At 49.9% G+C, this 27,458-nt stretch overlaps 1 protein-coding gene across 1 annotated transcript; it reads right to left on the bottom strand.

Moving 5' to 3' along the window:
- Positions 1-174: 174 nt before the first annotated feature.
- LOC125456977 (splicing regulator RBM11-like) lies at positions 175-26,123 on the bottom strand. The gene is made up of 5 exons (XM_048540638.2): positions 25,904-26,123; positions 10,003-10,165; positions 6,440-6,500; positions 4,285-4,387; positions 175-1,250 (listed from the first exon to the last, which is right to left on the bottom strand). Exons 1-5 carry the CDS (start codon positions 25,994-25,996, stop codon positions 915-917), a joined length of 756 nt encoding a protein of 251 aa, XP_048396595.1. The 5' UTR covers positions 25,997-26,123; the 3' UTR covers positions 175-914.
- Positions 26,124-27,458: the final 1,335 nt, after the last annotated feature.

Genomic DNA, 27,458 nt, shown 5'->3' with positions numbered 1-27,458 from the left:
GACAGAACTGGATTTCCCATTATCCTTTCTGGTATCTAGCTTGACGCCAAGTAGGCCTTCTAACATCTCTGTTACAGTGAAACTCAAGGAATCTTACTACTGCAGTTACAAAATCTGTAAGAGGCACTGAACACATACAGCAAAATAACGTTTCAAGGTAAGGCAGTGTGCAACAGCATTTAATGTGCAAAAGAGACAATGAATTAGCCAGCTATGAATTTATTGGTATTCCCACCTCCACAGCAGGAACAAGCAGTAGAAGGCAGTGCGGCCTGGAGTACCACCACTCCACTCAACCATGCCACCCTCAAACACAGTTCCCCACTAATAGCATGGGTTTGGGTAAGTCTACCATAGTGTTCCCAAGTGCAAGAGCTAGGTACGTATCATTCAGTCAGAACCAAAACCAATGAAGTATAAAGTGACCTAATGCACGTAAGTTCATCAGTTCAAATTGCTCCCATTCACAATGTTGCTGGTGTGAAGAGGTGGAACCAGCAGAAAGGTACTCCAGTTGCAAGAAGTTCTAAACCTTCTCTCCAGATACACCCTAATTTTGCAGTGACATTATAAGTATTTCACAGTATGAGTGGAGAGTTCATGAAATGTTTCAGACGCCCATAAACAAATACATGACTCAGCTCCCTGTGATAACACTATCATCACTAGTCCATCTTTGTGACACCAGTATTCTCAAAGCCACAGTCTCCAACTACTTAATCTTACATCAGGCTGTGGATTTGAGCTTACCATCCAACTTGTCACCTGAAAATTTGTCAAGATACGTCTCTTGTCAAGTGTTCCAAAATTGGTCTTATTTCTGTCAGGTCTTTCACACATCTGTACCAGCGGATAAAGGCAGAGCCTCAATTCTGAGCTCCCCTAGTTTCATCCTACCCTCAAAACCTTGCATATCAGTACTTTTTCTTTTTGGATTTGTGCTTTTTATACTGATGACCCCGCTGCTTGCTGGTTGTCTGGAGCTTCTCCAAGCTTCTGTTGTCACTGTCGCTGTCTGATTCCCTGGCTTGTCCTCCTCCACCACCACTGCTGGAGCAGTTCTCAGGGACTCGGTCCCTCTGAAGACAATTTTCCCATGCAGGCTGATGTGACCGGGACATATAGTCTGATGTCGGACCGAAATGGGACGTCTGAGCTGGGAGTCCCACTTGTGCCATTGCTTGGTAATATTGGTGCTGCTGAACCATCTGAGAATTGATGTGGTACTGCTGCAAGGCGTAAGTGTTCATCTGAAAAGAAGAGCAGACCAGAATGGTGAACCACCACAAGATTTCTGTTCCCATCCCATCTCCGTTCTGCCCACCCCAGTCAACGCCATGTTTCCCTCCCTCCCTGTGTGCGCTGACGATTTCCAGAGTGCAGTTTTGCAAGCACTGGTTCCCCTCAGACACCTCGAGGCAAGCATGGTCATCTTCCTCCACAAGACTGTTTCAGGTCTGAAAACCAGCTTGTCCAGTGATAGTGTAGGGAGGGTGTCACAAAGCCCAAGCCCCCTAGCCTGATGGCACGGCCAACGTTGGCATAAGGTACAGGCAGTGAAAAGATGAGCATGGTCTTGGGACTGAAGCTGGAGGGACAAGAACATGAGACTCACGGAGTGTTACTCAACAGGTTCAAGGTGCAAACGCAGGACAACTCTCACATACAGAACTCAGTTTTGACCTTGACAGGTGATCAGTGAAGTACAAAGCAAGGTCATTAATAGAACTGTATGACCGGGGCCATGAGGAATAAGAAAACAAAGGACTTGCATTTATATAGTGCCTTTCACAACCTCAGGATGTCCCAGAGTGTTTTACAGCTAATGGAGTATTGCCATGTTGTAATATCGGAAATGCAACATACAACCACAGCACAGCCATATCAGAATAACACTGAGACTAATAGCATTAAATTATGAGGTAATGTTGTACAAACTGTTATTCTCTCTCCCCGAACCACCAAGAAAAGATTTAGGGGAGCGTTAGAGGATGGATACTTGGAGAAAATGGGTGAGCTTACGGAGTTATTCAACAGGTTTATGAAGAACGGATAAACAGACTCCCAGTGAGATGCTCATTGCACGGACCAGCTATTCCTCAACTGCATCATCTTCCAGAACCAAATTCCCATTTCAGTTTCATCCACTCAATCTCTTCTGTGCATGAAATCCTCATCTGCACTTCATGTCATCATGGAGCACTCTCTCTGCAATGCCTTCCATCCCGCACAAATCCTGATTTGTCTAACAATCTGCATGGGTCTGTTACACCTACTCTCGCCTGCCATCCCAGGCTGCTAATCTCAACTGGTTCCAAATTGGTCTACTATCACCAATGGATTGTCAGCCATCTTATTCCATAATACTTCAATACCACACTGTGTGCAAATTTCTGTGTCAATTTGTTAAAATGTTAATGAAGTAAAATCTGCAAAAGCACCCATTTGGAATACTGAAGCCTACCAACAATAAAATACACTAGAAGAGGTACATCAATGGCCTGAGCAAGAGTTTGTGTTACTTCACAATTTCATTTTATTTTCAGACTTACACATTTCAGTAACAAAACCATATTCTGCTTACATGCTCCCAGCCTCTGCCTAGAAGAGGAAATGGTTTCTCTTCATTAACCCTATCCATCTTTTAAGTCATCCTTAAATCTTTACTTGGAGTTGGAAATTACAAGATTTGTTTGTGTAACATTACCTCATATGTTAAGCCTTTTCGTCCTAATGTTCTTCTGGTGCAGCTGTGCTGCAGTCACATACCGATATTTCTAATATTACATTGTTTAGTCCTTCCAGCATTATAAAACTACACATCCCCTAATGAGTGTAACCCTCTGATATATGGTTTACCTTCTGTTAAAACAATGAACCCTTCACTATATCCCCAGATAAAATAGTGTGCTTTTTGATAAAACAAATCCACTCTCTCACAAACTAGCGTACCAGCTCATAAAATAAAGAACACTCTGTTATACAAATTATTGTCTGACAGAACACTGCCCCTCTCTGATGTATCATCTGGTGAATTAGTGTTGTCTGTGATGGTGACTTACTGTCTGATAAAACAGTGCACCCTCTGACTTACCAACAGCCGCTTCATGGAGAATTTTCTAGTTTATGTAAAAATGGTACATGTGCGTGCATTTTGTCCATCATAATGCAGATGTCAGACTTTGTTACAGATGCAAAACAAGCTTTAAAAAAGAGAAAGAAAGCCAGTCACCTATTGCTTCTGACCCAGGGCCTGAATCTGAGTATTTTCTAATCTTCACTGTTCCCTCGTGCAACAATTAAACTCAAAATTGATCTGCCAGCCTGTACTACATGGCAACAATTAAACTCTGCAGCCTTCACTAGTTGATCTTAGCAGTATGATAACATGTTGCGAGTCACAGTCTGGTCATTATAACACTATCAGTCAGCAGAAATGCCTCACAGTCCAAATGTTTAAATTGTTTTGATATTAAATTGTTTTCTCCTCATCAACCTTACACTGCTTGTGTTCCCAGACCTTGGCTAATAGTGTAGGTGGATCATGAGTGTGGTTTTCTTTCAGATTAAAGGGTAAAGATAAGAATTATAAATACTATGCTCTTGCATTGCAATACTCCAACACAGCAACACTTGCTACTAAAACCCGTGTCCTTGCCTGTCATCTTCAGACAATCTTCACCAGAACTCTACTCACTTGGAAGCTTTTCCATGAATTTCAAATACCACCCATTTATCAACTTCCACTAAATTCCATTCATCCTCTGCTTGCTAACCTATGCTGGCTCTTGGTCCAAATGCTCCAATTTTAAAATCACCATTCTTGCATCAAAACCTCTTCACAGCAGAGCTTGTCCTGTTCTTGAAAGTCTCTGCCATCTCTTGAATGATCCCCACGAAACAGCAGTCCTCTACCACTTTCTGGGCATGCATCTTTTCACCCAACAGGTGAGGCTGTTTAGACCTCAGACTCTAAAATATCTCCTTGAATTCCTTTGCCTCTCTCTCCATCTTTAAAGGTCTATGTTCTAACACACTTCTTTAACCAGGTTTTGATCACCTACTCTCACAGCTACACCTTGGCTTCAGCATCCACTTAAATGGTTTATGTCTCTGCAAAGCACCCTGGGATTACCACTATAAAGTCACTATATAAATGCAAGTTGCTGTTGTAACGAATACCGTCTGCGTCCTCGAAAAGTGGCAGGTTACCTGCAGTGCAAGCCCATAGGCCTGATAGACCTCAAGCTTCCAATCCACAGGACTTCATAACTTCACACTTACCATAGTTTGCCAGTAGTAAGGGTCAGGGTTGACATGGTTGTTCATGGAGTATGGCGGAGTTGGATACAGCGAAGAACCTGGTCTGTCTTGGAATGGAGGGTTCCTAAAACAGTGCAGTAAACATGTTATTAGAAGACTAAGGGAGACAAGAATGGACATGTGCATGGCCCTTGGCTCACTGCCTTAAAATGGCACCAATATTTAAAATATTCATCTTGGCTCTCAGATCCCTCCATAGCCTCACCCTATCTGTTTCTCTACAAACTTTTCCAGTGTTAGAACCCTCCAAGGCCTCTGCACTCCTCCAGTTCAGGTGTCCAGTGCATTCCCAACTTTTATCGCTTCACCTCTGGCAGTCACAACTTCAACTGCTGGGTCCCAAATACTGGAATTCTCTCTCAAAACCGCCCTCACACTTTCATATTCTTTTAAGAACATCATTATAGCCTACCTCTTTGACCATCTATTGGTCAGCTATCCTAACGTCAGTTTAAGGTGCTACATAGTCGATGCAAGTTATAAGCACTTACTGGATTACAGAGAAACATATCATTTGGACCAAGAGGTATGTTTAAACTTTACAGAGGTTCCTCATCTGAATGTATGTCTATCTTTTTTGTCTTTGTAATCATCCAGTCACATTTTGACTACGCCCAAGCTTTTTATCTGAATGATTTCCCATGGTGACACATTTCACATTCTAAGCAGTGGGTAACAAAATTGCTCCTTAAATAAAAACCAAAAGATCTATGAATGTTGTAAATCAGGAACAAAAACAAAGTTTCTGGAAAAGCTCAGCAGGTCTGGCAGCATCCATGAAGGAAAAAATAGAGTTAACATTTCAGGTCCAGCGGCCCTCAGCAAAATTGTTCCTTATTTCTTTATCGCAGAAGTCCGCAACCTACAGCTTCAAAGGCTCTTCAACAGTTGATCTGCAGCTCTCAACCTTTTCCAATTGGGTCACATTAACATGAAAAATGCCTTTAAGAAATTAAGTCAAAAAAAATTGTAGTATGGAGATTTATTATGGAGATTAAAGTCTAAGTGCTGTGCAGCAACTTTATGGTTTAAAATCATTGCATTAAAAAAAAATCATGTTCTAAGTAAATCTGTTTGAAAGGTATGGTGACACCATAATAATAGATGATAGATTATAGATGAACTCTGGTGACCAATTTTTATGGCTATGACCAAGATTTTTGTCTTTCAATTCTGCAGTGAGTAACTCACTTCCTATCTCCCCAAATCCTGTCCCCCATCGACAAAGCACAAGTCAGCAGCGTCTGCACATTCTTGGACGATTGCAACTCCAATGACATTCAACACCATCAAGAAGAAAACTACTTGATTGGCACCCATCCACCTCCTTCAACACTTCCTCTCTTCACCTCCAATGTACATGGCAACAGTATGAACCATCAATGAAATGCACTGTGATAAAACAGCAGTGATGGCTGGGTTATGTGGTGGCATTGTGTTGTTGCTATGTCACATTGACAGTATGATGGCTTTTTGTGTAAATCGCTCAGAGATGCTGGGCTGGGCCCTATGAAGAGCTAACTCCCTCTTTTGAATTTCATGTCCCCACTTCCGGCAAGAGAAGGAACACTCCTGATTTCCAAACTGATCCTTGTGACAGCACACAGTCGAGATCGGAAACTAAGAGACGTGGGTTTATTGAATTGTGCCAGCACCACAGACTAACGTTCCAACATACACTGCTACAAGTTACTGGGGTGGATGTCTTCCCTTGATAAATATGTGTTTAACTTCCCCCAAGGGGTTGGTTAACTCAATTGGCCTGGATGACTGGTTTGTAACACAATGATGCCAACATCGTGTGTTCAGTTCCATATCTGCTGTGGTCACCATGAAGGTTCCACCTTCTGAACCTTACCCCTCACCTAAGGATGATGATTCTCACATTAAACCACCAATCGTCTCTCTCTAACAAGAAAGCAACCCTATGGTCCTCTGGGACTATGGTGACTATATTTATCACCCATTTTTTCCTCCTTCTCTCCTGGTTCTTGCATTTCTTATATATAGCAGCCTGGAAAGGACCCAGTGTGAGATCTCACACCCAAAAATCTTAGGAGCCCTCAGAAAGATCTCACATTTTAATTTGTAGCCACAGAAAAGGTTTATTCGGTACCTGAAGCTCTCTTGTGGTGCTCGGCACGGTGAGTTTTCCAACCCCACTGTATGGGAGCTCCCTGAAACAAAGACAAACAAATCTGTCCAAACAGCACCACAAAACACATTGCCACTGCTCAACTCATAAGTTACAATGCACTGTCAAAAAAATCTCAAGCTATCGTATCTTGTTTTATACAATGCAACATCAGAATTAGAAATATGGGCCTCTTCAAGGAATAACCAGAACAGCTACACAGTCGCATGAAAGTAGCACTGGACTTTATATTTAAACATATCATCTGGTTGATGAAATAAAAAGTACCCCCTTCCAATTCCATTTTAATTTAGCCCCCTCTCTCTCTTCTTAGCCTCCCCTATTTTTGTTCTTGCTGCCCTTCTCCTCGTGTGTGATTTGTCTTGTTAATTTCTGGTTTAGCAGATTATTTGATGGTAGATCATCAGAAAATAAAGCTCAGGGTCCTTAGGGGCACTTGTGACATAGTGGTAATGTTTCTACATCGAAAGTGGGAGACCCGGGTTCAAGCTCCACTTGCTCCAAAAGTGTATAATAATATCTCTGAAAAGGTCAATTAGAAAATATCAAGAACTGGGTCTTTGTTATTGTGGGCTGTTCCTGCCAAGCAAGGCTTGTAATGTGTCAATTGTTTAATTAGTCAAATAGGTGATTTGGTGCTTTATGAACAAAAAACACTGGTCCTTGGAGGGATCGAATGGTGCAATGGTTTATTCCTATCTCTGGGCCATTGGCCTGGGTTCAAGTCCCAGCAGCTTCAGAGGATGTACAGTTGATTTAAAAAACAAACTTGGTTCTTGAGTGGGTGATTTGATTGTAGATCATTTGTTTTCTTTTAAAAAGATTGCTTTTACATGAACACCATGCATGCATATCTCTCTTCCCAATACGATTTTGATTTCATCCCTCTCTCTTTTCCTTTCTATGTTCAATTTTTGTTACTTGCGCTTTTTTTTAAAAGAGCTGTGTTCTATATTAAATATTTGGTTAATTAAGTGTTGTATTTATAAAAGAACTGTATACGGGCTGCTTCTGGAAAGTGAAAGGATCCAGAAGGAAAATTTGGAAACTGGTGTTTGTACTAAACTACTGATTTACATTAAAAATATTGTAAACCTCGAAAGGTCTTTTGCTGTTTCATTCTACATAGAGATATTTGTCTGTTAACCTTGGTGTACTTGTTTTAAACATTAAGGTCACCAACTCAGAGTGACATAACTGTGAACATAACATTTTGTTTATGTAAAGATTCAACTTCAATCGCAGCCATGGTCAATTTGCTCCCACAATTTAATTAAGATCTTATGATCAAAAAGAATGTTCTGTGAGACTGTCACGTTTAATATTCATAGGTCCAGACGTCCAACACCCTCTCTACAAAGAAGTGCTTCTTGACATTACTTCAGATGGTCCCTGGTGAACTCTTAAAGTCCAATTGTCCTGGAATTTCTCCACCTAGGGAAGAGTTTATATTTTCTACCTAACCCCATGCCCCTCACTCCCTGAAATCACCTTAAACGTCAGGATTTTATCACCCTTTAAATTTCTTCACTGTTGTTGAATCAAAATGCCTGAACTCCCTCCCTAACAGCTCCTACCTGACGCAGATTGCAATAATTCAAGACTGCAGCTCACAACCACCTTGTCAGGGACAGCAAGGGACAGGCAACAAATATTGGCCTTGCCAGCAATTCTCACCTCCACTGAATAAATAACGCAAAAATTTATCTTTAATCTGTAGCGGTGGTAGGGACTGTTTTGAATCAAACATCTGATTATTTCTCAATGGTCAACTTGCATTAAAAGGATTTTCAAAAGTTCATTCATGGGATGAGGGTGTCACTGGCTAGGCCAGCATTTATTGCCCATCCTGTGAATCCCAGAGGGTAATTAAGTATCGACCACATTGCTGTGGGTCTGGAGTCACACGTAAGCCAGCCCAGATAAGGACAGCAGTTTCCTTCCCTAAAGGGCTTCAGTAAACAGATGGGATTTTCCAACAATCGACAATGGTCTCATGGTCATCACTAGAATCTTAATTCCAGATTTCTATTGAATCAAACTTCCACCATCTGCTATAGTGGGATTTGAACCCACATCCCCAGAACATTACTAGGGTCTCTGGGTTAACAGTCAAGCGATAATGCCACTCGGGTGACTTCACCTCATGATAATATCCACTAAAATGATCCTAATAACCGTTCACTCTTCCAAAGGGTTAATGGAATTATTCATTTCACGTTAAATTCAGCAGGTGGATTTAAAATTCTCGTGTACAATTCAGACAAAAGCACATAGTCATAACAATATTCTACTGCAGGACCCAAGGAGTGATGCATCATTATATGCAAGGTCTTTCTGATAAGTGGAACTGAGGTCCTGTTGATGAATTGAAAAGGATGCCTGGCACTTTTTGAAGATGGTTGAGGGATGGATTCAGGCCACAGAGCAAACCTACCGCCAATAAAACAGGAACAAAAACAAAGTTGCTGGAAAAGCTCAGCAGGTCTGGCAGCACCCTGTGGAGGAGAAAACAGAGTTAACGTGTTGGGTTCGGTGACCTTTCCTCAGAACCGCCAATAAAACATAACTCACCAATACAACAGATCAGCTGGACATTTGCTGATTCTGGGATATTGCCTCAAACAAGAGCACAATTCCAGTTGTCTATTTAACAACAGTGACAATGCTTGATTGTGCGTTCTTTGCATTCTTAGCCCAAAAATAATCTTACTTTTAGATCAGGACCTGATGCCTCAACTGATCTTCCTCTTCTCAGGAACGAACAGACAGAGATCAATGAAAGCCTGGAGTAGCACTCTTGGCCCTGGGTCAGGAATTGGAACATTCAAGTGTTCCTCCAAACACCGAAATGAACAATGGAGACCATCATTCCAGCTTGGTGATGAGGAAGGGAGTGCCGTGCTATGAGGTGCTGTTTTCAGATGTGTTATTAAGCAGGCTTCAGCTCAGGTCAGCATGAAAAGTCCCATGGCCACCATTCAGGAGGGGAGAATGAAGTTCTCACTGGTGTCCTGGGCCCTCAACAAAAATCAGGAAAACAACTGATTTGGGTCATTATCATTGGTGTCAGTGGCAGCTTGCTCTACACAAGTTGGCTGCCACATTTCCCACATTGCAAGGGTGGACACACTCCCAAAGTTAGCTGTCAAGTGCTTTAGGACACCTTGAGCTGGGGAAGGGTGCTATTTAAATGCAGGGATGCCTTTACTGTCTGCCACCATGTGAGACATTCTGCTCGACAGTGACAGTAAGCACCACCACTCAACAGGGGAGAACTGTGTGGTTTTGATTTGCAGTAGAATTGCAATATTGCCGTGTCTCCTTCCCAGCTTCTGGATTACCTCAAGCTACGTAGTATTCACTGACTGCAAAGGCCTCCACAGTCACAGAGGTCTGACTGATTGGCTGCTCTGGGAGGAAGCCAGGAGACTCTAATACAGTTCCAGCTCCATGATAACAGAAATCAAGGCCTCGAAATATACTGGCACTAACCCGTTAAAACATAGAAGCACAGCACATACCAGAGCGATACTGCAGATTCAGTGGTCTGCCATATAATCTGATTCCGTTTAGCAAGGTGATGGCATATGGAACAGACTCTGTGTGCTTGAAGCAGACGAACCCATAGGTCTTCTGCCTGCCATCTTTGTCTTTAGCGATGTGCACCTTGGTCAATGGCCCAGCCTGCAATCACACACAGAAGCACAAGTCAACTAACTGATCTGCTAGCAACATGGAATCTTACAGTACATTCATCCCATCATGTCTACGGTGCTTCTGTCTAAACATATTTGGACAAATACTCGGTAGACTCTAGAGGGAGAGAGGAGCAGTCATAACTGAGGAGCTCAACCAAAGACACATGATGGGATGAATGGTTCTTTTCTTTCTGAAAACTTTGACTCAAAAGAGATTAAATATACCCTTGTTAACAAATGGGATTTAGAATTAGCGAGTTTTGAGAAGATTTGTAGCTCAGGTTGAGGTTCTGGATGTGAGTTTGCTCGCTGAGCTGGAAGGTTAGTTTTCAGACGTTTCGTCACCATTCTAGGTAACATCATCAGTGAGCCTCCGATGAAGCGCTGGTATTATGTCCTGCTTTCTAGTTATCTGTTTAGGTTTCCTTGGGTTGGTGATGTCATTTCCTGTGTTGGTGATGTCATTTCCTGTTCTTTTTCTCAGGGGATGGTAGATTGGCTCCAAATCAATGTGTTTGTTGATGGAGTTCCGGTTGGAATGCCATGCTTCTAGGAATTCTCGTGCGTGTTTCTGTTTGGCTTGTCCTTAGGATGGATGTGTTGTCCCAATCAAAGTGGTGTCCTCAAAGCTAATGAACTTAAAAGACCCTATACAGACAACAAGCAAAACGAACGTCATCTAAAAAATACCTTGCAAGAACTGTGACAAACACTACATTGGACAAACAGGCAGAAAGCTAGCCACCAGGATACATGAACATCAACTAGCCACAAAACGACATGACCCACTATCACTAGTATCCTTACATACAGATGAGGAAGGACACCACTTTGATTGGGACAACACATCCATCCTAGGACAAGCCAAACAGAGACATGCACGAGAATTCCTAGAAGCATGGCATTCCAACCGGAACTCCATCAACACATTGATTTGGAGCCAATTTACCACCCTCTGAGAAAAAGAACAGGAAATGACATCACCAACCCAAGGAAACCTAAACAGATAAATAGAAAGCGGGGCATAACACCAGCACTTCATTGGAGGTTCACTGTTGATGTTACCTGGAATGGTGACAAAACACCTGGGGACAAACCTTCAAGCTCAGTGAACCAGCTTACATCTGGAACAAAATAAAGACCCACTCTCTTGTGGACCGAGAGGAGGAGAGTGCTGTGTTGGAGGTGAAAGGAAGACGTCAGGTTGGCTGTGCACCCTTGCGACCAGTGGATCTTAATGCTGGCTTCGGCCTAACGCTAGTTCAGGGGAGCAGCCAACCTGCAACGATGGCTGCGGCAAGTGCTCGTGCCCCAGGTCTGGGGGTCCGGAACAGCATCCGTGTCTCTGTGAAGAAGGTGCACCTGCGGACCGCACCTTCTGTGTGAAGAGGGTCCTGTTGGACTGTTGTGGGTTCGCTGCTGCGGACATTTACTGCCTGCAGGATTTCCCTGGAGGAAGTTTTTACGACATAACCTTCAGGAGTGCCAAGCTTTGCGAACGCTTCCTGGAGGTTTTCAAGGAGAAAGGAGGTGAGGGCCCCCTCTCTGTATTGACTGCTGTCCCGCTGTTTGTGGTGCCAGCGCAGAGGAGCCGTATGGTGACTGTACAGATGTACAACCCACATGTGCCAGCAGTTGATGTCCTGACCTTCCTCGGAAGGTACGTGAAGGTGGAAGGGGACCTAACTGACATCATGGACCCCTTTGGCATCTGGACCAGTAAGAGGCAGGTCAAGGTGACGCTGAGGATGGGCGCGGACGGGAATGTCGTACACCCACCGTCCAGCTTCGCGATTGGCAGGAGCAGGGGCTACCTGACCTATGCAGGGCAACCTAAAGTCTGCCATGCCTGTGGTAGGTCAGGTCACGTGGCAGCCGACTGCAAAGCCACCATCTGCAGGATCTGCAGGGAGGAGGGACACCTTGCAAAGGATTGCCCACGAGAGAAAAGCTGCAACCTTTGCAGGGAAGCGGGCCACCTCTATAGGGCATGCCCGCGGCGGGGGACCACCTACGCCCAGGTCGCTGGCAGGGGCAATGCAGGGCCAGCCCCCCCCGGAGGAGAGGAAGGCACCAGGGCCCAGCAAGGACCCCACTAATCTGCAGGAGGGCCCAGCCCCAGAGGATGGGCCCGAGGCCAGCAAAGCGCCCCTGCAGGCTCTGATCCCCCCCGACAACCCGGAGTCGATGGAGGCAGCAACAGGCGACCAAGGGGAGTGGACAACGGTCCTGAAAGCAAGGAGGAAGGTGCGTCGACGGGCCCAGGAACCGCAACCATCAGGCGGGAAGAGGCAGCTACAGGGGGGCTATAAGAGCTCCTCTGACGAGGGGGATTCGGAGAGGGCCCACCCGAAGCATAAGTTAAAGATCTCGAGGGGGAAGGAAAACAGCACCCCGCTTCCAGGTGACGGGAGGCGTCCTGATGCTCCCTCCGACACCCAGTCAAGTGCCGCTGGAGCACTGGAGGGCCCCCCGGGACTTCCAGGCGGGAGGGGGGAAACAGCGCGTCCCCAGCCTGACCCGGAGTCGGACCCTCCTGCCTCCGCACCCCTGACGGGGGGATGCCACCCGGAAGGCAGCACCGTCGGTTTCCTGAGCCCGGAGAGCGTCCAGCAGTTAGCCCGGGCAATGGGCATGGAGGGACAGATGGAGGGGCTGGACCTTGGACTTGGGGAGGGTACTGCGGTCACTGCCCACAATGGGGGTACAAGTTGCGAGCATTAATGTGTGCAGCGTCAAGTCAACCGCAATATGTGTGTCCACGTTGGCCTACCTGACCACCATCAAGGCAGACCTCCTGTTTCTGCAGGAGTGCGGGATACCGCACCTCGGCAGGTACGGGAAATGGTCCGGCGCCTGGACCTGTGGGCCTTCGATCTGGTCGGGGGGTAACAACTGTCGCTCCTCGGGCCTGGCTATTCTGCTGCGGGGGCACAACTTCACCATCTCTCAAGTTCAGGAGGTGGTCGGGGGGCGGGCGCCTCCTAGTGGCTGACATCACCTATGGGAACGCTCCCCTGAGGCTGATCAACGTGTACGCCCCAGTGGTACGGAGTGAGCGGTTGGCCGTCCTGGAGCGGCTTCCACCCCTGCTGGCTACGTCCAGGCCGGTCATCCTAGGCGGAGACTTCAACTGCATCATTGATGCAGATGGAAGATCCGGCGTGGGGACAGCAGGTGGGGTAGTCAACTGGACGTCACGTCCAGATTCCTGATGGGCACGGTGAAGGACACCAAGCTGCTCGACGTCTTCAGCACCCCTGCAGACGGAGCGCAGCAGAGGTACACCTGGTCGCGGCCAGACGGGTCTATCCGCTCAAGGATAGACTTCCTGTTTGTGTCACAGACGTTCTCGGTCAGGTCCACCGGCGTCGAGCCAGTGTTCTTCTATGACCACTGCCTCCTGCTGGCCGACTGAAACTTACAGGACGACCAGCCGACCGGCAAGGGGACGTAGAAGCTCAACACGACTCTGTTGACCCCAGAGAACATCGAGGAGCTTAAGAGGGAGTACGCCGGTTGGAGAACCGTGAAACCCCTCTTTGAGTCTCCAGGCGACTGGTGGGAGACAGTGAAGGAGAACATCAAGAGGTTCTTTGTCCTCAAGGGTGTTCGGAAGGCAAGAGAGAGGCGGGGAAAGCTGTTGCGACTCCAGAAAAGGGTGCAGAGCCTGCTCCTTCTGCAGTTGATAGGGGTCGATGTCACGGAGGACCTCCGCGAGGTGAGGGGCCAGCATGCCTCGCTCTTCGCCGCGGAGGCCTCCCGGATAATCTTCCGGTCCAGGGTCCGCTCCGTGGAGCAGGATGAGACGTGCTCGCGTTTCTTCTTTCAGAAGGTGCACAAAGAGAGCTCTGTGCTTAGCCGGCTGAAGCAGGACGACGGCTCGGTGACGTCGTCTCGGCCCGACATTTTGAGGATCAGCAGATCCTTCTATGCCGGACTGTACGACACGTAGCCAACGGACAGCACGGCCTCCGAGTTGTTCCTGTCGTCTATCACGGAGGTCTTAGATGACGGCACGAGGGAGTGGCTGGACCGGCCGATATCCCTGGACGAGCTGACCAGAGCCCTCAAGTCCTTGGAGAGGAATAGGACTCCCGGGAGCGACGGCTTACCGGTCGAGCTGTATTCCGCTCTGTGGGACCTGGTCGGCCAGGACCTGCTGGAGGTGTACGATAGTGCGCTTCGGGCAGGGGAAACGTGCAAGTCCATGAGGAAGGGCATCATCACCCTCATTTACAAGAGGAAGGGGGAGAGGGAAGAAATTAAGAATTGGCGTCCCATTTCACTCTTGAACGTGGACTAAAAAATCCTGGCCAAGGTCATAGCCAACCGGGTCAGGTCTGTCCTGGAGTCAGTGATTCACCCTGACCAAACCTGTGCTGTGCGGGCAGGAAGATCGCTGAGAGCCTCGCGCTCATCAGGGATACGATCGCCTACGTACAGGACAGGTGGGTGGACACCTGCCTCGTCAGCCTGGACCAGGAGAAAGCCTTCGACAGGGTCTCTCATGCTTACATGAGGGACGTCCTCTCCAAATTGGGGTTCGGGGAGGGCATCCGCAATTGGATCCGGCTGCTCTACGCCAACATCGTTAGCGCAGTCTCGATCAACGGGTGGGAATCAGACAGTTTTTCCTGTTAGATCTGGAGTCAGGCAGGGCTGCCCACGCTCTCCTGCCTTGTTCGTGTGCTGTGTGGAGCCCTTTGCCACCACCATCAGGAAGGACGTGAGCCTGAAGGGCGTGACTATCCCAGGCAGCGGAGGACTTCAGGTCAAGACCTCCCTGTACGTGGACGATGTCGCCGTCTTCTGCACCGATCGTCGGTCGGCGAGTAGACTATTGGACATCTGCTGCCAGTTTGAACTGGCCTCCGGTGCCAAAGTCAATGGGGGTAAGAGCGAGGTCATGTTCTTCGGGAACTGGGACGACCGCTCCTTCATCCCCTTCACCGTCAGGACAGACTACCTGAAGGTGCTGGGTGTTTGGTTTGGTGGAGCTGGGGCGTGCACTAAGACTTGGGAGGAGCGAATCACCAAATTGAAGCAGAAGCTGGGCAGGTGGACGCTCCGGTCCCTCTCCATCGCAGGTAAGAACCTGGTTGTCAGGTGCGAGGGGCTTTCGGTACTGTTGTATGTGGCGCAGGCCTGGCCTATTCCCTGGACCTGCGCCACTGCGGTCACCCGGGCCATCTTCCACTTCATTTGGGGGTCAAGGATGGACCGGGTCCGCAGGGACACCATGTACAAAGACCTGGAAAATGAGGGGGAAAGGGCGTACCGAACGCCACCCTCGCCCTGACGGCTACCTTTGTGTATGGCTGCATCAAGCTGTATGTAGATCCTCAGTGCGCAAACACCAAGTGTCACTACTTACTGAGGTTCTACCTGTCCCCGGTGTTGCGAAGGATGGGCCTGGCCTCGTTGCCGCGGAACGCTCCGAGTAGTTGGACCGTCCCGTACCACCTGTCCTTCGTGGAGAAATTTTTGAAAGGAAACACCTTTGACCACAAGGCCGTCAGGCAGTGGTCAGCACGTAGTATCCTCGCGACCCTTCAGGAAAAGGAGAGGGTGGATCCCATCGTGTGGTTCCCCATGCAGACTGCCAAAGTCGTTTGGCAGAATGCCTCATCGCCAGAACTTTCAAACAAGCACAAGGACATTGCTTGGCTGGCGGTGAGAGGGGCTCTGCCAGTGAGATCCTTTATGCACACCCGGAATCTCTGCGCCACCGCACGATGCCGTCGAGGCGGCTGCGGGGGGGACGAGACTGTTGATCACCTCCTTCTGGAGTGTGCCTATGCGCAGGAGGTCTGGAGGGGGATGCAGTGGTATTTGTCGAGGTTCGTCCCGAGCAGCTCCGTGACGCGGGACTCCGTGCTCTACGGGCTGTTTCCGGGGACGCACACCGAGACCAACATCAACTGCGCCTGGAAGACCATCAATCCGGTGAAAGACGCTCTTTGGTCTGCCCGCAACTTGCTGATCTGCCAGCTGAAAGAACTGACCCCGACCGAATGTTGCAGACTGGCGCACTCCAAGGTCCAGGACTACGTGCTGAGGGACGTGCTGAAGCTTGGGGCAGCCGCCGCCAAGGCGCGGTGGGGAAAGACCACCGTATGAACCCCCTCGTCCAGAATAGAAAAAAGGGCCCTATCTGGTAACTGGGCCCAGCTGGCGCCTTCCCCAACTGGTCAGGGGGCCAACTGGGACTGTGCGGGGAGACGACTGCTGGGGTATTTTCTTTGCTTTGTTTTTTTTCTTCTCTGTTTTTTTTTCCTTTAGTTGGTGTACGTACCCCCTGGGTAACCCGGAGCGGCTTGCATGACTGGGTAGGTGTATAAATGTTTTATTTTTTGTACATCTTATGAATAAAGTATATTTTTTCAAATAAAAAAAAGTGACAAAACACCTGGCGACAAACCTTCAAGCTCAGTGAACCAGCTTACATCTGGAACAAAATAAAGACCCACTCTCTTGTGGACCGAGAGGAGGAGAGTGCTGTGTTGGAGGTGAAAGGGAGATGTCGGGTTGGCTGTGCACCCTTGCGACCAGTGGATCTTAATGCTGGCTTCGACCTAACGCTGGTTCAGGAGAGCAGCCAACCTGCAACGATGGCTGCGGCAAGTGCTCGTGCCCCAGGTCAGGGGGTCCGGAACACCATCCATGTCTCTGTAATGAAGGTGGATGAAGGTGCACCTGTGGACCGCACCTTCTTCGTGAAGAGGGTCCTGTTGGACTGTTGTGGGTTTGCTGCTGTGGACATTTACTGCCTGCAGGATTTCCCCAGAGGAGGTTTTTACAACGTAACCTTCCGGAGTGCCAAGCTTTGTGAGCGCTTCCTAGAGGTTTTCAAGGAGAAAGGAGGTGAGGGCCCCCTCTCTGTATTGACCGCTGTCCCGCTGTTCGTGATGCCAGCGCAGAGGAACCGTATGGTGACTGTACACATGTACAACCCGCATGTGCCAGCAGTTGATGTCCTGACCTTCCTTGGAAGGTATGTGAAGGTGGAAGGGGACCTAACTGACATGGTGGACCCCTTTGGCATCTGGACGAGTAAGACGCAGGTCAAGGTGACGCTGAGGATGGGTGCGGACGGGAACGTCGTACACCCACCGTCCAGCTTCGCGATCGGTGGGAGCAGGGGCTACCTGACCTATGCAGGGCAACCTAAAGTCTGCCATGCCTGTGGTAGGTCAGGTCACATGGCGGCCGACTGCAAAGCCACCATCTGCAGGGAGGAGGGACACCTTGCAAAGGATTGCCCACAAGAGGAAAGCTGCAACCTTTGCGGGGTAGCAGGCCACCTCTATAGGGCATGCCGCAGCGGGAGACCACCTACGCCCAGGTCGCTGGCAGGGGCAATGCGGGGCCAGGCCCCCCGGAGGAGAGGAAGGCACCAGGGCCCAGCAAGGACCCCACTAATGTGCAGAAGGGCCAGGTCGTGCAGGAGGGCCCAGCCCCGCAGGATGGGCCTAAGGCCAGCAAAGCACCCCTGCAGGCTCCGCTCCACCCCGACAACCCGGAGTCGATGGAGGCGGCGACAGGCGACCCAGGGGAGTGGATGACGGTCTGGAAAGCGAGGAGGAAGATGCGTCGGCGGGTCCAGGAACCGCAACCATCAGGCGGGAAGAGGCAGCTACAGGGAGGCTATAAGAGCTCCTCTGACGAGGGGGATTCGGAGAGGGCCCGCCCGAAGCATAAGTTAAAGATCTCACGGGAGAAGGAAAGCAGCACCATGCTTCCAGGTGACGGGAGGCGTCCTGAGGCTCCCTCCGACATGCAGTCACATGCCGCTGGGGCCCTGGAGGGCCCCCTGGAACTTCCAGGCGGGAAGGAGGAAACAGTGCATCCCCAGCCTGACCCAGAGCCGGAGTCTCCGGCCTCCGTACCCCCGACGGGGGGATGCCACCCGGAAGGCAGCACGGACGGTTTCCTCAGCCCAGAGAGCGTACAGCAGTTAGCCCGGGCAATGGGCATGGAGGGACAGATGGAGGGGCTGGACCTTGGACTTGGGGAGGGTACTGCGGTCACTGCCCACAATGGGGGTACGAGTTGCGAGCATTAATGTGCGCAGTGTCAAGTCCACCACAAGATGTGTATCCACGTTGGCCTATCTGACCATCATCAAGGCGGACCTCCTGTTTCTGCAGGAGTGCGGGATACCGCATCTCGGCAGGTACGGGAAATGGTCTGGCGCCTGGAACTGTGGGCCTTCGATCTGGTCGGGGGGGTAACGACTGTCGATCCTCGGGCCTGGCTATTCTGCTGCAGGGGCGCGACTTCACCATCTCTCAAGTCCAGGAGGTGGTGTGGGGGGCGCCTCCTAGTGGCTGACGTCACCTACAGGAACACTCCCAAGGCTAATCAACGTGTACGCCCCAGCGGTACGGAGTGAGCAGTTGTCCGTCCTGCAGCGGCTTCCACCCCTGCTGGCTACGTCCAGGCCGGTTATCCTGGGCGGTGGCTTCAACTGCATAATCGATGCAGATGGAAGATCCGGCGCGGGGGACAGCGGGTGGGGGGGGAGTCAACTGGACGTCACGTCCAGATTCCTGATGGGCACGTTGAAGGACGCCAAGCTGCTTGACATCTTCAGCACCCCTGCAGACGGAGCGCAGCGGAGGTACACCTGGTTGTGGCCGGACGGGTCTATTCGCTCAAGGATAGACTTCCTGTTTGTGTCACGGGCGTTCTCGGTCAGGTCCACCGGTGTCGAGCCGGTGTTCTTCTCTGACCACTGCCTCCTGCTGGCCGACTGTCACTTACAGGACGACCAGCTGGCCGGCAAGGGGACGTGGAAGCTCAACACGACTCTGCTGACCCCAGAGAATGTCGAGGAGCTTAAGAGGGAGTACGCCGGTTGGAGAATTGTGAAACCCCTCTTTGAGTCTCCGGGCAACTGGTGGGTGACGGTGAAGGAGAACATCAGAAGGTTCTTTGTCCTCAAGGGTGTTCGGAAGGCGAGAGAGAGGCGGGGAAAGCTGTCACGACTCCAGAAAAGGGTGCAGAGCCTGCTCCTTCTGCAGTTGATAGGGGTCGACGTCACGGAGGACCTCCGCGAGGTGAGGGGCCAGCAAGCCTCGCTCTTCGCCGTGGAGGCCTTCAGGATAACCTTCCGGTCCAGGGTCCGCTCCGTGGAGCAGGATGAGACGTGCTCGCGTTTCTTCTTTCAGAAGGTGCACAAAGAGAGCTCTGTGCTTAGCTGGCTGAAGGAGGACAACGGCTCGGTGACGTCGTCTCGGCCCAACATTTTGAGGATCAGCAGATCCTTCTATGCCGGACTGTACGGCACGAAGCCCATGGACAGCACGGCCTCCGAGTTGTTCCTGTCGTCTATCTCGGAGGTCTTAGACGACGGCACGAGGGAGTGGCTGGACCGGCCGATATCCCTGGACGAGCTGACCAGAGCCCTCAAGTCCTTGGAGAGGAATAGGACTCCCGGAAGCGACGGCTTACCGTTTGAGCTGTATTCCGCTCTGTGGGACCTGGTCGGCCAGGACCTGCTAGAGGTGTATGACAGTGCGCTTCGGGCAGGGGAAATGTGCAAGTCCATGAGGAAGGGCATCATCACGCTCAGTTACAAGAGGAAGGGGGAGAGGGAAGAAATTAAGAATTGGCGTCCCATTTCACTATTGAACGTGGACTACAAAATCCTGGCCAAGGTCATAGCCAACCGGGTCAGGTCTGTCCTGGAGTCGGTGATTCACCCTGACCAAACCTGTGTTATGCGGGCAGGAAGATCGCTGAGAGCCTCGCGCTCATCAGGGATACAATCGCCTACGTACAGGACAGGTGTGTGGACACCTGCCTCGTCAGCCTGGGCTAGGAGAAGGCCTTTGACAGGGTCTCTCATGCTTACATGAGGGACGTCCTCTCCAAATTGGGGTTCGGGGAGGGAATCCGCAATTGGATCCAGCTGCTCTACACCCACATCGTTAGCGCAGTCTCGATCAACGGGTGGGAATCGGACAGTTTTCCTGTCAGATCTGGAGTCAGGCAGGGTTGCCCACGCTCTCCTGCCTTGTTCGTGTGCTGTGTGGAGCCCTTCGCCGCATCCAGCAGGAAGGACGTGAGCCTGAAGGGCGTGACTATCCCAGGCAGCGGAGGACTTCAGGTCAAGACCTCCCTGTACATGGATGATGTCGCCGTCTTCTGCACCGATCGTCGGTCGGTGAGTAGGCTGTTGGACATCTGCGGCCAGTTTGAACTGGCCTCGGGTGCCAAAGTCAATAGGGGTAAGAGCGAGGTCATGTTCTTCGGGAACTGGGACAACCGCTCCTTCATCCCCTTCACCGTCAGGACAGACTACCTGAAGGTGCTGGGTGTTTGGTTTGGTGGAGCTGGGGCGTGCACTAAGACTTGGGAGGAACGTATCACCAAATTGAAGCAGAAGCTGGGCAGGTGGACGCTCCGGTCCCTCTCCATCGCGGGTAAGAACCTGGTTGTCAGGTGCGAGGGGCTTTCGATACTGTTGTATGTGGCACAGGCCTGGGCCTGCGCCGCTGCGGTCACCCGGGCCATCTTCCACTTCATTTGGGGGTCAAGGATGGACCGGGTCCCAGGGACACCATGTACAAAGACCTGGAAAATGAGGGGGAAAGGGCATACCGAACGCCACCCTCGCCCTGACGGCTACCTTTGTGTATGGCTGCATCAAGCTGTGCGTAGATCCTCAGTACGCAAACACCAAGTGTCACTACTTACTGAGGTTCTACCTGTCCCCGGTGTTGCGAAGGATGGGCCTGGCCTCGTTGCCGCAGAACGCTCCGAGTAGTTGGACCGTTCCGTACCACCTGTCCTTCGTGGAGAAATTTTTGAAAGGAAACACCTTTGACCACAAGGCCGTCAGGCAGTGCAGTGGTCAGCACGTAGTATCCTCGGGACCCTTCGGGACAAGGAGAGGGTGGATCCCGTCGTGTGGTTCCCCACACAGACTGCCAAAGTCGTTTGGAGAATGCCTCATCGCCAGAACTTTCAAACAAGCACAAGGACGTTGCTTGGCTGGCGGTGAGAGGAGCTCTGCCAGTGTGATCCTTTATGCATGCCCGGAATCTCTGCGCCACCGCACGCTGCCCTCGAGGTGGCTGCGGCGGGGACGAGTCTGTCGATCACCTCCTTCTGGAGTGTGCCTATGCACAGGACGTCTGGAGGGGGATGCAGTGGTATTTGTCGAGGTTCGTCTCGAGCAGCTCCGCGACGCGGGACTCCGTGCTCTACGGGCTGTTTCCCGGGACACACACCGAGACCAACATCAACTGCGCCTGGAGGACCATCAATGCGGTGAAAGACGCTCTTTGGTCTGCCCGAAACTTGCTGGTCTGCCAGCTGAAAGAACTGGCCCCGACTAAGTGTTGCAGACTGGCGCACTCCAAGGTCCAGGACTACGTGCTGAGGGATACGCTAAAGCTTGGGGCAGCCGCCGCCAAGGCGCGGTGGGGAAAGACCACCGTATGAAACTCCTCATCCAGAATAGAAAAAAGGGCCCTATCTGGTAACTGGGCCCAGCTGGCGCCTTCCCCAACTGGTCAGGGGGCCAACAGGGACTGTGCAGTGTGACGAATGCCGGGGTATTTTCTTTGCTTTGTTTTTTTTTCCTTCTTTGCTTTTTTCCTTTTAGTTGGTGTATGTACCCCCTGGGTAACCCGGAGCGGCTTGCATGACTGGGTAGGTGTGTAAATATGTTTTATTTTTTGTACATCTTACGAATAAAGTATATTTTTTCAAATAAAAAAAAGTGACGAAACGTCTAAAAACTAACCTTCCAGCTCAGTGAGCAAACTCACATCCGGGATTTAGAATTATTAGCAGTGCATTGTGAATAGGTGAGTCAAATAGGCAGAGCGCCTTCTGCCTGGACCTGCTGCTACCCGCTGTAGATTGCAGTTTTCGGCAAATGAATGAAGGAAAATTTTACAGCACCTTACTGAGGCCAACAGAGGAAGCTAGGCATCAAAAGTTTCATGGGAGGGCAAAATAATTTTACTTAAAATTTTTAAATTAATACACTAGCAAATAAATAGGTGATTCAGCTCAACAGATTCAAACCCTAACTTTTAGCCATTTTCAAATCTTTTCCATCTAAATCCCTCGAGGTAATTGCTATTTCTTCCTTTCACATGTGTTTTTCTACCTTCTCCTTATAAACATCTCTTGCTGCTCAGCTTTGTAGTCTCAAGTGACATCTTCCATTTGTAAAGGAAGAATGTGCAAGGTGACACAGAAGTGGGATAACAGGACCAGGTGGATTGGACATCTGGAGTGCCGGCGCAGGTACGGTGGGACGAATGGGCTCGGTCGGAAATGAAATAATTCTGTGGTGCAAGACTGCATCGAGAGACTTAAAGAAGGGGCGGAAAAGAACACTTCACCTCGTGCCCATTCTCCTCAAAACCCTGCACATTCTGTCTTTTTAGATAACCATCAGGCAGTGTGTTTTCGAATCCTTCCTCTTGAAATGTGATAAAAGTTGTTTAATAGCAGAAACAAAAACAGAAATTGCTGGAAAAAATGTTCTAAAGGGTCAGTGGACCCGAAATGTTAATCTATCCACAGATCCTGCCAGACCTGCTGAATTTTTCCAGCAATTTCCGTTTTTGTTTGTGATTTCCAGCATCCACAGTTCTTTAGATAATAAAATGTGAGGCTGGATGAACACAGCAAGCCAAGCAGCATCTCAGGAGCACAAAAGCTGACATTTCGGGCCGAGACTCTTCATCAGGGGCTCTGATGAAGGGTCTAGGCCCGAAACGTCAGCTTTTGTGCTCCTGAGATGCTGCTTGGCCTGCTGTGTTCATCCAGCCTCACATTTTATTATCTTGGAATTCTCCAGCATCTGCAGTTCCCATTATCTCCTCCACAGTTCTTTAGTTTTTTTTTGTTTGATGCCACTTTTGCCAATCACAACTGCATAGCCCTGGGACACATGGGTTCAAAGGTCCATCCAGCATCTTTCTCCACAGTGTATTTAACAAAGTTAATACATGAACAGTCATTTCAAACAAGCGATGTTTATTTAAAGTTTGTGTGGTTGGCACAAGGGTATTTTCAGAGAATTCAGATCTGGGGGATATTTTCAAGGCCAGAATTGCGCGAAGACGGTTTTTTTGGGATGCATTTGATAGGCGTATTTCAAAGTGGTCTCTGGGAGGAATGAGTTGAGAGACTCTCAGAGTCATAATCCAGGGAAACAGACCCTTTGATCCAACCAGTCTCTGCCAACCACAATCCCAAACTAAACTAGGCCCAACTGCCTGCGCTTGACCCATTGTAACTGTTCCTGTTTCCACGACGTCCTCAGGAAGTTCATTCCACACACTAACCGCTCTGTGTAAAAATGTTGCTCCTCATGTCTTATTTAAATATTTCTCCTCTCATCTTAAAAATATGTACCCTAGTCTTGAAATTCCCCACATTCGGGAGAAGGCAACTGTTATTCAACTTATCTATACACCTCATCATTTTATAAACCTCAATAAGGTCAACTCCCAACCTCCTACGCTCCAGTGAATAAAGTCCCAGCCTCTCCTTATAATGCAAACCCCCCATTCCTGGCAACATCCTAGTAAGTCTCTTCTGATCCCTCTCCAGCTCAATAATATCCTTCCTACAACAGGGAGACCAGAACCAGACTCATTGTGTACAGAAGTCATACTGGGGCATAATTTCTAGGGCAGTCCCTAGGCTACAAGATGTAGGGTGAGATTTACAGGAACATTTCAGTGTGCCTTTTCTGATGTCCGGTGAGCTATCTCTGGAGGTTCATATTTGAGGAAGAATATCTTTTGGGAGCCATGCTTCTTATCGGTATATTTTATGAATACATTTCAGATCGGACTCTCAGCAAAGAGTGGGTTTCAGGATTGTTTCCTGGAGATTAATAGATGCAGCAGTATTTTTTTGGAGTAGAATTTCTGAAGGACAATTTTCAGGAAGCAGAACTCAAGCAGTGAGGTTTTCTAGGTGGGTCTTTTTTTTTGGGGGTTATATCAGGTTGGGTTTCAGGAAAGTGATTGAGCCGTGTTTTCAGGAATATTTTCAGGGGTACATGCAGAAGCAATTTGATGGATATTTTTAAAGGTATTTTCAGGAGCCTTATGACAGATACCTTCAGAAGTATTTAAGGAGTATTCTGTGCAGTATTTTCATTGTTATCTTCAGCAGTATTCTGATGGGTACTTTCAGGAGTGTTGTGGAGGTACATTCAGAAAATGTTCTTGAGGGTGTTCGCAGGGGCATCAAAAACAGAAGTAGCTGGAAAAGCTCAGCAGGCCTGGCAGCAGAGATAGTAGGAACTGTCGATGCTGGAGTCTGAGATAACAAAGTGTGGAGCTGGAGGAACACAAGCAGCATCTGTGGACAGAAATCAGAGTGAACGTTTTGGGTCAAGAGACCCTTCCTCCAAACCCATTCAACATTGCGGACATAGCAATGATTCCAGATAGCTTCAAAGCATGAAGGATGAAAATTGAGTTGGAATCCACATGGGGTGAGTCTGAGCCACAGGCAGTCACTGAGAAATGTGATGTGGCCATGCAAACAAGTTTTAGCGAGTAAAAACAAAAGAACTGCTGATGCTGTAAATCAGGAACAAAAACAAAGTTGCTGGAGAAGCTCAGAGATGACAAGGTGTAGAGCTGGATGAAAACAGCAGGCCAAGCAGCATCTTAGGAGCAGGAAGGCTGACATTTCAGGCTAAGACCCTTCTTCAGAAGCTCAGCAGGACTGGCAGCATCTGAAGGGATCAGTTCTGAGGAAGGGTCATCAGTCCTGAAACGTTAACTCCGCTTTTTCCTTCACAGATGCTGCCAGACCTGCTGAGATTCTCCAGCAACTTTGTTTTTGTTCCAAGTTTTAGCAAATACCTGGTTAAACCCGATTTGTTTCTGATTTACAGCAGCGCAGTTCTTTAGTTTTTCATTGGGGTATGTCTGGGAGTCTTCACAAGGGTACTCAGCTATATTCTGGGAAATTCTTACAGGATATTTTCAGAGGAATTCACAGGGATATTTTGAGATGTACTGAAGGGGTATGCTGAGGGACACTGAGAAATATTGTCAGGGATATTTTCACGGGTATTTTCAGAGGTATTCTGAAGGGCATTAAGGGATATTTTCAGTATTTTAAGGGATATTGAGGGGTAATTAAGTGACACTACAGGATATTTTCAGGAATATTTTAGGGGACATTGAGGGACATCTTCGGGAGTATTTCAAAGGATATTTTCAGGGGCATTAAGGGCTACCTTCCAGAGTATTTTGAGGGACATTAAGGGATATTTTCAGGAATATTTTGAAGGACATTAAGGGCTATTTTCAGGAATATTTTGAGGGACATTAAGGGATTTTTCAGGAATATTTTGAAGGACATTAAGGGCTATTTTCAGGAATATTTTGAAGGACATTAAGGGCTATTTTCAGGAATATTTTGAGGGACATTAAGGGATATTTTCAGGAATATTTTGAAGGACATTAAATGATATTTTCAGGAATATTTTGAGGGACATTAAGGGCTATTTTCAGGACTCTTTCTGAAGAACATAGGGATATTATCAGAGGTATTTTCGGGGATATTTTAAGGGGCAGCGCACGGTAATGTAAGGGATGTTTTAAGCGATACTGTGAGGGATACTGAATAATGTTTTAAGCAGGAGGGTTATGGTCCTGCCAGCTCCTGGGGTTATTTTATTTTTCCGCGGTTTTATTTCTTGCTTCAGGCCGTGTACCTGCAGAAAGAGCTCGAACAGGATCTCCTCCCGAGTGCTGCTGTCCAGATTCCCCACAAAGATTGTCCTGTCCGCCTCCTCCTGTTTACTCATGGCCCCGGCCCCGGGCCCCCTTCACTCTCCCTCCGGGTGAACATCAATCCCTGGCCCGAGGCCGCGCTGCCATCAGCCGCTGCAGCGGGTGTCCCCCAGCGGAGACCTCCGGGCCGCGGGAGGGCGCTGCACGGGAGTCCCGACCGGAGACCGCCGGGCCGCGGGAGGGCGCTGCCGCGGGATTCCCTACCGGAGACCTCCGGGCCGCGGGAGGGCGCTGCGGCGGCATTCCCACCGGAGACCGCCGGGCCGCGGGAGGGCGCTGCCGCGGGATTCCCTACCGGAGACCGCCGGGCCGCGGGAGGGCGCTGCCGCGGGAGACCCCAGCGGAGACCTCCGGGCCGCGGGAGGGCGCTGCGGCGGGATTCCCACCGGAGACCGCCGGGCCGCGGGAGGGCGCTGCGGCGGGATTCCCATCGGAGACCGCCGGGCCGCGGGAGGGCGCTGCAAGGGAGTCCCCATCGGAGACCGCCGGGCCGCGGGAGAGCGCTGCAAGGGAGTCCCCATCGGAGACCTCCGGGCCGCGGGAGAGCGCTGCAAGGGAGTCCCCATCGGAGACCTCCGGGCCGCGGGAGTCCCCAGCAGAGACCTTCGGGCCGCGGTGGGGGAGGGGCGAGCGCTGCAAAAGAAGGACTCGCTGCGTGGAATATTCCCTGCTGATAGGTGGCAGTAGAGTGGGAGGACTGAGCGGGTGGAGTACTCCCTGCTGCTAGGGGGCAGTACCGTGGGAGGACTGAGAGGGTGGAGTACTCCCTGCTGCTAGGGGGCAGTACCGTGGGAGGACTGAGCGGGTGGAGTACTCCCTGCTGCTAGGGGGCAGTACCGTGGGAGGACTGAGAGGGTGGAGTACTCCCTGCTGCTAGGGGACAGTACGGTGGGAGGACTGAGAGGGTGGAGTACTCCCTGCTGCTAGGGGGCAGTACCGTGGGAGGACTGAGCGGGTGGAGTACTCCCTGCTGCTAGGGGGCAGTACCGTGGGAGGACTGAGAGGGTGGAGTACTCCCTGCTGCTAGGTGGCAGTACAGTGGGAGGACTGAGCGGGTGGAGTACTCCCTGCTGCTAGGGGGCAGTACCGTGGGAGGACTGAGCGGGTGGAGTACTCCCTGCTGCTAGGGGACAGTACCGTGGGAGGACTGAGAGGGTGGAGTACTCCCTGCTGCTAGGTGGCAGTAGAGTGGGAGGACTGAGCGGGTGGAGTACTCCCTGCTGCTAGGGGACAGTACCGTGGGAGGACTGAGCGGGTGGAGTACTCCCTGCTGCTGGGGGGCAGTACCATGGGTGGACTGAGAGGGTGGAGTACTCCCTGCTGCTAGGGGGCAGTACCATGGGCGGACTGAGAGGGTGGAGTACTCCCTGCTGCTAGGGGGCAGTACCATGGGTGGACTGAGAGGGTGGAGTACTCCCTGCTGCTAGGTGGCAGTACCGTGGGAGGCTTGAGCGGGTGGAGTACTACCTGCTGCTA

Source organism: Stegostoma tigrinum, chromosome 12 (assembly GCF_030684315.1).
Source record: "Stegostoma tigrinum isolate sSteTig4 chromosome 12, sSteTig4.hap1, whole genome shotgun sequence".
NCBI lineage: Eukaryota > Metazoa > Chordata > Chondrichthyes > Orectolobiformes > Stegostomatidae > Stegostoma > Stegostoma tigrinum.
This window is presented reverse-complemented; position numbering and strand designations above follow the sequence as displayed.

What these genes read in the sequence shown, in the direction of transcription:
- LOC125456977 (XM_048540638.2), bottom strand. Translation starts at nt 25,996, where the DNA reads ATGAGTAAACAGGAGGAGGCGGACAGGACAATCTTTGTGGGGAATCTG. An exon ending in GCACCACAAGAGAGCTTCAG is followed by an intron (nt 4,388 to 6,439) that starts GTACCGAATAAA and finishes GCACTGTTTTAG; the next exon opens with GAACCCTCCATTCCAAGACA. An exon ending in CTTACTACTGGCAAACTATG is followed by an intron (nt 1,251 to 4,284) that starts GTAAGTGTGAAG and finishes TCTTCTTTTCAG; the next exon opens with ATGAACACTTACGCCTTGCA.